The following is a 9444-nucleotide window of genomic DNA, read 5'->3' on the forward strand; positions in this document are numbered from 1 at the left end:
GACTCACATTTAAAAAGAGTTGCCTTTTTTCTGGGCAAACTTCGTCACAAACTTTAATCATGCAGTTTTTGATGAAATCCCCCTCCGTAAATGGCCGGGCTGATTTAGCGATCTCTTCTGCCAAAATAAAACTGGCCTTGACAGCAGCCTGGCCTTGTGATTTGGCTTTTTTGAACAGAGCCTGTCGAGATTTGAGGCCTCGTTTTAATTCCTCTGCCTTTTGTAGCCTTTGTTCCATGTCCATATTCTTGTTTTTGTCCGCGTGTTTCGTTTCATAATGTCGTCTCAGATTATACTCGTTCAGTACCGCCACACTTTCTCCACACAGAAGACACACAGGTTTTCCAGCTACCTCCGTGAACATATACTCCGACTCCCACCTTGTTTGAAACCCCCGGTTCTCAGTGTCCACCTTCCGTTTTGCCATTTTTGATGGGTATCTGAAAGTTAATTTTACTGTGATGCTGACGACTGCTGTGCCAATAAATATTGAAATGAAGCAGCCTACTGCTCGGTGCGTCACCGTTGCATTGTGGGAAATGTAGTATTGGTGCGTGTAAAAGATCTGCGGGCTGCCGGCTTGCTGCGGTCTGCGGGCCGGTTCTAATAATAAATCAAGATCATCCCAGGGGCCGTAAAAAACCTTCTCGCGGGCCGGATGTGGCCCGCGGGCCTTGACTCTGACATATGTGCCCTAGAGGCAACAGTTCTGTAAATACATTTTTATTGTATGATTGGTTCTGATACATATCACTCACTCACTGGGCTTTGACCAATAAGAGGCGACCCAAACAAAGAGATGCGCGCGCGAAACTTTGAGCGTCGGGTGCTTCCACCTGTGTGAAGCTAGCCACAATAACGATTAGCCACACTAGCTGAATTTTAGATTCGCCTTCAATGTTAAAGTCCCCCATTGAAAGTGATTAAAACGGATACAAAAGACAGTAATTTGTTAATTTGACACAAAAAAGTACAAATCTGTTGAAAGCACACTATGGCTGTAGTAGACGTTAAAATTACATCAGCCTACTCAGTGACACCCACAGATAACAATTCTGAATAGATTACACAAATACTAGCGTTGTAGCTCATATTCATATTAAGAAACTTTAACTGTGGGAAATCACCTCACTATGAAATCAAATTTGATTTGTCACATGCTTCGTAAACAACAGGTGTGGACAAACAGTGACTTACATTCCCAACAATGTAGAGAGAAAACAAATAAAGAAATAATAGAAAAGTAAAACACGTATTAATACAAGTGATAATTAATACACAATGAGTAACAATAACTTGGCTATATACAAGGGGTACCAGCACCTAGTCGAAGTGCAGGGGTACGAGGTAATTGAGGTAGATACTGTATGTACATATAACTAGGAATAAAGTGACAGATGATAAACAGTAGCAGCAGCAGATGTGATGAGTCAAAAAAGTCAAGTGCAAAACTGTTAATGCAGATAGTCCCGGTAGCTATTTAACTAACTATTTAGCAGTCTTATGGCTTGGGGTTAGAAGCTGTTCAGGGTCCTGTTGGTTCCAGATTTGGTGCATCGGAACCACTTGGCGTGCGGTAGCAGAGAAAACAGTCTATGATTTTGGTGGCTTGAGTCTTTGACTATTTTTAGGGCCTTCCTCTGACACCACATGGTATAGAAGTCCTGGATGGGAGGGAGCTCTGCCCCAGTGATGTACTGGGCCGTACGCACTACCCTCTATAGCGCCTTGCCAAGCAGTTGCCATGCCAAGCAGTTGCCATACCAAGCAGTTGCCATGCCAAGCAGTTGCCATACCAAGCGGTGATGCAGCCAGTCAAGATGCTCTCAATGGTGCAGCTGTATAACTTGTTGAGGATCTGAGGTCCCAGGACAAATATTTTCGTTCACCTGAGGGGGAAGAGGCGTTGTCGTGCCCTCTTCACCGACTGTGTTGGTGTGTTTTGGACCGTGATAAATCCTTAGCGATGTGGACACCGAGGAACTTGAAGCTCTCGACCCGCTCCACTATAGCCCCGTCGACGTGAATAGGGGCATACTAGGCCCTCTGTTTCCTGTAGTCCACGGATTAGCTCCTTTGACTAGCTGACATTGAGGGAGAGGTTGTCGTCCTGGAACCACACTGCCAGGTTTCTGACCTCCTCCCTGTAGGCTGTCTCAATCGTCATCGGTTATCAGGCCTACCACCTTTTTGTCGTCGGCAAACTTAGCCACACAGTCGTCGGTGAACAGGGCATATAGGACTGAGCATACACCCCTGTGGGGCCCCTGTGTTGAGGGTCAGCGTGGCGGATGTGTTGTTGCCTTCCCTCACCACCTGGCGGTGACCCGCTAGGAAGTCCAGAATACAGTTGCAGAGGAAGGTGTTTAGTCCCAGGGTCCTGAGCTTAGTGATGAGCTTTGAGGGCACTATGGTGTTGAACGCTGAGCTGTGGTCAGCCAATTGTGCCTATTGAACATTCCCATTGAAATGTACAGCCTTGCCTATGGATCTAGGGTCCATGAAATGGGGTATCAGCCTACTCGGTGACATCCATAGATTACAACTGTGAAGAGTTTTCCCAAAAATATTAGCATCAGTTGACCGGTGAGCTTAATGTGTCTCATTTCACACCGGTTTCAAAGTCCTGGAATAAGTGCTACAACGCTAATATTTGTGAAAACTCTTCACAGCTGTAATCTATGGATGTAACTGAGTAGGCTGATACTCCATTTCATGCACCCAAGATCCATAGATAAGGCTGTTCATTTCAATAGGAATGTCAATACGCACAATAGGCTGAATAGTGAGGTGATTTCCCACAGTTGAAGTTCCTTAATATGACCTACGACACTAATATTTCTGTAAACTCTTCAGACTTGTAATCTGTTTGTTTCACTGAGTATGATGATACCCCATTTCATGGACCCAAGATCCATGGGTAAGGCTGTACATGGGGTGGCAGGTAGCCTAGTGGTTAGAGCACTGGATCCCTGACGAGGTAAAAATCTGTCATTCTGCCTCTGAACAAGGCAGTTAACACACTGTTCCCTGGTAGGCTGTCATTGAAAATAAGAATTTGTTCTTACCTGACTTGCCTAGTTAAATGTAAAAAAAAACATTGCCTATAAGCATGCCTACAACGGAATTCTACAATCTAATTCAGCCACAGTGCGATTTCAACAGTTTTTTTGTTTTATAGTTGCAAAATTAAGTAATTATTGTATTTTGTTGAATTTATATTTTCACATTCCGACCTTGTTTAGCGTTATCTAGTCCAAATGTGTCACGATTCCACTATTTGTATCTGTTTGAATCACTTTCAATGATGGACATTTATTTTGAAGGCAAACCGCAAATTCCTCTTTAGTTCCTAATCCTTATTGTGGCTAGTTTCACACAGGTACCTCTTTCTGGCTAAAGTTATCCACAAACTCTCGATACAGTTTGAATATTTTTAAACCAGTTAGTTAGTGAAGCAAGACATGTCGTTTTCTATGCATGTAATAACGCAAGTAGAATTCACATTCCGTGGGGATTTGTGAACTACTGAAAGAAAGTTGCAAGGTAAGCACAAGTTTATCAATTTAGCTAGCTAGCTAACGCTACTTAGTTGGCTAACGTAAACGGAATCAAAGAGCGAAGCCTGTTAGCTAGCTACCTTGCTAACTAGCTGGACGTAACCTGCAGCCAGCTAGCTAACGTCGACAAGTTTAGTGCCTGTACAACCTCCTTAGCCGTCTAAACTCAACGATTTATGATAGGGTTGGTTGGCTCCGATGCCAAATAAAATGATTAAAAACGACTGACTTCCGCACCAAAATAATAGCCCACAATTACACACGATATTGTTCGTTGTGATTGCGGACAGTTCTTTGGATGCTAAAAGGAGTAGTTTTGATAAAAACTTCATTTTACGACATTAGAGCTGTCTGCCCACACCAGTCGCTGCTCAACTCCGTCGTAAATCGTTGTGTTTAACCGGCGTTTGCTACATCCATGGTTTGTGGAGAAAAGTACGAGAACAATGTTCTTTATTTTGTAGTGTACACCACCTAGGCTGTCATCATCACCATGTCGCAGACCACTCTGTTAGAAGAGGTGGCCCAGTGGAGCAAGGACACCTGTCGGCTGGAAGTCAAATCCGTCCTCCCCAAACTCATCATATCCTTTCGTGGGTCTCTATTGTACAAAACATGACACGGGGCATACATCATTTACTTATGGTTGAAAGGACTGTAAACATCAGACCTATCCAGTTGATGTAGTATGCCTGTGTGTGTAGCTACTACTGTTGAAGTCAAATTGCATTACTTTTGAACTCCTTAACTGTGTGTACTCCATGCATTATAAGACAGAAAGCTGGGAAGAACATATACGTAAGTCTCATCTTTTTAACATCAAATCAAAGTTTATGGGTCGTGAACACAGATTTGCTGCCGTTATCGCAGGTCCAGCAAAATACTTGTGTTTCTAGCTCCAACAGTGTAGCAATACCTAGCAATAACATTTAAAAAAATAACAGAACGAGCAATGTCAGAGACTGGAATATATATGTATACATGCATATAATTGTGTGTAATGACAGTTTTCGACTCAAATTTTAGTTGGGGACATGAAATTCAGGTCGCAGTTGTAAATGAGAACTTGTTCTCAGCTGGCCTGCCTGGTTAAGTAAAGGTGAAATAAAATCCAAAGTTGTCACCTGTCAGTAAACCCAGTCATAATTCAGTGTTCTCCATGAATAAGGCCTAGAGTGAAAGGCCAGTGGCACTCGTTCTCTCATTTCATGTTTGCGTCTTCTTTTAGATGTGCTGAAAATCATCACAGACATGTTCTTGCCTCACCTCAGCCTGTCAGAGCTGGAAGACGAGTGTTTCTCCAAGGTCTTACCTAAGGTAGGACATATTTATTTTCTTGTTTGAACACAGACATGCATGTTCACAAGCATCAGGTCAGTGTTTGTGTGTTTTAACTGTTGCAATGTCTGCAGGTAGGGAAGATGTTCAACACACTGATGGAGGAGATCACTAACCAAGTAGGAGGGCTGTCCATTCAGAACACGGAAATACACTCTTTTCTCAGGAACATTCTACAGGTTTGTTCTTAATGCCTGGTAAATTCTCTCTATCGCTCTCTCTCTGATACAGTATGAGAGAGAAGCACTCCCCTGTCTTTCTCTCTGTTGTGTTAAAACCTCTACTTAATCACCCTCCCGGATCCGGGATCCTCCTCATCAGAAAAGCTGACTAGCATAGCCTAGCATAGCGCCACAAGTAAATAATAGCATATAAATATCATGAAATCACAAGTCCAATACAGCAAATGAAAGTTAAGGTATACGTTGTTTTACCCTCTTCAGATCTGAATGCTAATTGTACTGAGTGGACATCATTAGCTGGGGGGGGTGGGGGGGTTCTGTTTGTCAGGTGATGGTGCAGGTGTTGGAGGTGCTGTCTGGCTGTGTGCGCCATGTCTGCTCATTTGAGGAGGCTCCTGCTCTGAATAGTATCCGCTCCTTACCCTCCTGCATCCTTAAGGTCCTCAGGAACACCTTCCAGCACTGCAAGGTATGACTGCAAGGAATTCACTGTTTTAATTATTCTTACTGTGCAAAAGTCTATGTCTAGGAGTATCTAAAAGAGCACATCATGTTCATATGTAGTTTTGTACTGTATGGATTCAGTGGCGTTATTACAATATGTTGTGGGAATGACTCTGTCCCCAGGAGAGTGGGGAGGTGTACTGTGAGCGTCTGTCCCTGGTGGGAGACCTGCTTCAGGGCCTGTTTAAAGAGGCTTACTCACTACAGAAAGGCCTGATGGAACTCATGGACAGGATCTCCCTGGAGAACACATCCTCGGAGGACGACGTCTCCGATATCATCACTGGTGTGTGTGTGTGTGTGTGTGTGTGTGTGTGTGTGTGTGTGTGTGTGTGTGTGTGTGTGTGTGTGTGTGTGTGTGTGTGTGTGTGTGTGTGTGTGTGTGTGTGTGTCGGAAGAGACTTATGCATCCGTCTGGTGGTTTGTGGGTAGTAATTCTCAATGTAGATAAAAGTGACCATTTTATACTATTCAGTGTTTATGGTAAGACATTGTCATACATTAACAATAGTTTTTGCCTCAGTGATGACCATGAAAAGCTGTTTATTTCCTTCAGTGATTCATAGTCTCCTGGATATATGCTCGGTTATCTCAAACCTTGACATCGCACTACACGCCAACACATGGAAATTCATTATTAAGTAAGTATAGAACATATACATTTTTAATCATCATAAACATTTGATCTATTGTAAATGAATTATTCAGTAAGTATAGTCCGGCCCACAAACATTACATTTGGATGATAATTTAAATCTATCTGGCTGTTTTTGTTGGCTGACTGATTGGCTGATCTGATCAGGCAGTGTGTGAAGTATGGGTCGTTGGTGGAGGAGCGGCTTCGTCACGGTGACATCACATCCTGTCTGTGTGATGACCTGCTGGCATCGTTCCACAGCTGCCTGGAGCTGGCTGAGCAGATCAGTCAGGCGGGGCCACAGGTACACCGCCAATCACATCACAGTCAGAGGAACACTCCCTATGAACGAAAGACGATGATACATCTTTTGGGTTGAAAAGACGTTGAAAGTAGATCTTTTTGGTTGAAAAGGCGTTGAAAATAGATATTTTTGGTTGAAAAGAAGTTGAAAATAGATCTTTTTGGTTGAAAAGACATTGAAAATGTATCTTTTTGGTTGAAAAGAAGTTGAAAATAGATCTTTTTGGTTGAAAAGAAGTTTAAAATAGATATTTTTGGTTGAAAATAAGTTGAAAATATATATTTTTGGTTGAAAAGAAGTTGAAAATAGATATTTTTGGTTGAAAAGAAGTTGAAAATAGATGTTTTTGGTTGAAAAGAAGTTGAAAATAGATATTTTTGGTTGAAAATACGTTAAAAATTGATCTTTTTGGTTGAAAAGACATTGAAAATTGATATTTTTGGTTGAAAAGACATTGAAAATTGATATTTTTGGTTGATAAGACGTTGAAAATTGATATTTTTGGGTGAAAAGACATTGAAAATAAGTCTTGTGCTCACTGGGCTGGCATTAATCTTTTATTCATTTCCAAATGTTTTTTGTTGCGTGCTCACTGAACATGACCTTGATGAGTTGAATGAGCTGATTTCCTTCTATTATTATTATTTATTTCCCCTTCATTTAACCAGGTAGGCCATTTAAAACTGCCCAAGATAAAGCAAAGCAGTGTGACAAAAACAACAACACAGAGTTACACATGGCATAAACAAACGTACAAGTCAATAACACAATAGAAAAATCTGTATACAGTGTGTGCAAATGAAAATCCTGGAGTCCAAATGCATTATTCATTAATATTACACTACAATAGAGAACATTTTTTTTGCATGGGGTTTGTTACGGGTCAATTCTGGACAAAAAATGCACCATTCTCACTGTGACCCTAGATGTCTGAGCATGAGGTGAAGGGTAGAACACAGCCACGCAGTGAAACAATGCTCTCAGCTTGATCTGGTTGTTCCTGCTGTCCTGTTGAACCGCTCGTCTCTGTTTCTTACAGCAGGTGGCACACAGCCCAGAATACAAGCTGTTTCAGAAAACTACAAAGATGTGCAGATTTTTTGCCAACACATTAGTTCATTACATAAAGGAATTCAAGGCTTTTCTTTCTAAGTCTTGCAGACGCTTCCACCAACTCTACCTTCAAATTGTCAGGTATAATACGGCTACACTTTCTGCAACTCACACGTACTGTACACACACACACACACACCCTCTATGGTTAACGTTTATTATATTTTATCCACAGCAAGTTTCCCCCCAGCCTGTGTTCCCCAGTGCTCCCCTCCCCTCTGTCTGAGGAGCTGAACGGAGCAGCTCTGGTGCCCATGGACGCTCTGCTCTCCCAGCTGCTCCCCCTCAGACCCTTTGCCGAGTCCGTCCTCAACCCCAGCCAGCGTGAGTCCACCTCTACCTTCACCCTAGTGTAGAAAACGGTGAAATACTTCACACTGCAGTCTATGCTAACCCTATCATACCCATGTGCTTTATTGACATTGTTTGGGGCCACACAGTTTTTCCTGTGATGCACTTTAATGCCATGAGCCTTAGGTCTTGAATTATACAGTCTGTTTCCTTATTACATCCATGTCCACTGTCCCACGTTCATCTGGGGCCTCTGTCAATGTACTGTAGGGATGCTTTCCGTCTTGAGACATATATATAACAAAAGCAAACATACACACACACACACACACACACACACACACACACACCTTCCGTTGGTGTCCTTTGAGGACATTGGTTTGCTGAGTGTGCTCTGGTTTTTTATTTAGGGGTCAGAAGTCAACTTGGAACACAATGCTCTCTCATCTCACAAGGCCAAAGTACTACTTTGAATATCAGGGCTCTGCTTGTTATCTGTCATTAATCAAGGGGACATAAACAGTAGAGATAAGAAGTTCAGCTCTTTTTACTGACGCTGATCTTATCGACTCGTTCAGTCAAAAGAACTCATCTTTCAGACTCATTTTGTTCCTTTGAGACAGTAATGCCCAGTGTACACAGGACCACCTTACCGGCAAACGATGAACTGAAGACTCGAAAGAGTCATGATTCTACAAGTTCACGTCGTTCACCGTAGGGCTTATTGGAGATGCCATTTGTGACTGAGAAGTGTGGTGCTTTAAACAATGTTGATTGTTAGCTAAACAAATATGATTATTTCTTGATACATTAGAAACAAAGTCTAGTTGTGGCCGGACTAGATTGTGAACGACTGATATGGGTGATAAGAACAATATTGTTTGTGAACTGCAGCCCCCCCCCCCCCCCCCCCCCCCAAACGATTCGTGTTCGACTTTGTTGAACAGAGGCTGTGTGTGTCCGTCATAACATTCAATAATTCATTGTATTCATTCTTGCACCATGCGATCAATGACCATTTCCAAACATGTCTTGTTCGTCTACGCTGCCTGCAGCATGATCTGTTTTCCTGCACGGCTATATGACAAACAGTTGTTGGTTGGAGCTTGTCTCTGGAGCCGCTGAGCCGGAGGAGAGTATTAATCCTGCTGTAGGACTTCACTGCGGCCAGCAGGTCAAAACAAATGACTAAAATGAACGAGTCACTCAAACAAACTCAGCACGACTTGAGTCAGTAAAAAGAGTAGAGTGCGATTAATAATGCCTAAAATACCCCCTCGTGTCCATTTTACCAGTAGGCCTACGGTCTCATGAGTCTTGTCAGGCCCACCTTGTGTTGAGTGTGAGCCTTTTTGTGGCCCATGCCTGTCCTGTTTGTGTGCCTGTATGTAGAGTTGAGTCCCGGGACAGAGTTACCCCATTGCCTCCTGCTGGTGAGTGTCATGGGTCAGTTCCCCTCCCATCCAGAGGAGGCGCTGCAGCTGTGGTGTGACGGCAGCCACTTCCCTGAGGACA

At 42.9% G+C, this 9444-nt stretch overlaps 1 protein-coding gene across 4 annotated transcripts in view; it reads left to right on the top strand.

Annotated features, from left to right (window-relative positions):
* Positions 1-3373: 3373 nt before the first annotated feature.
* firrm (fignl1 interacting regulator of recombination and mitosis) overlaps positions 3374-9444 on the top strand; it is a 21845-nt gene continuing 15774 nt past the window's right edge. For 3 of the 4 annotated variants that reach the window (XM_055943834.1, XM_055943836.1, XM_055943835.1), the window contains exons 1-12: positions 3374-3546; positions 4025-4142; positions 4318-4358; positions 4789-4877; positions 4973-5077; positions 5409-5549; positions 5708-5870; positions 6141-6225; positions 6387-6525; positions 7565-7719; positions 7814-7962; positions 9322-9444. The exon at positions 9322-9444 is cut by the window's right edge and continues 7 nt beyond it. In XM_055943834.1, coding sequence (XP_055799809.1) covers positions 4054-4142; positions 4318-4358; positions 4789-4877; positions 4973-5077; positions 5409-5549; positions 5708-5870; positions 6141-6225; positions 6387-6525; positions 7565-7719; positions 7814-7962; positions 9322-9444 — 1279 coding nt within the window. In that variant the 5' untranslated portion in view covers positions 3374-3546; positions 4025-4053. The remainder of the gene's footprint in view (positions 3547-4024; positions 4143-4317; positions 4359-4788; positions 4878-4972; positions 5078-5408; positions 5550-5707; positions 5871-6140; positions 6226-6386; positions 6526-7564; positions 7720-7813; positions 7963-9321) is intronic. The other variant, XM_055943838.1, reaches the window with a different exon arrangement.

The sequence above is a fragment of the Salvelinus fontinalis genome, chromosome 14 (assembly GCF_029448725.1).
Source record: "Salvelinus fontinalis isolate EN_2023a chromosome 14, ASM2944872v1, whole genome shotgun sequence".
Classification (NCBI taxonomy): Eukaryota; Metazoa; Chordata; class Actinopteri; order Salmoniformes; family Salmonidae; genus Salvelinus; species Salvelinus fontinalis.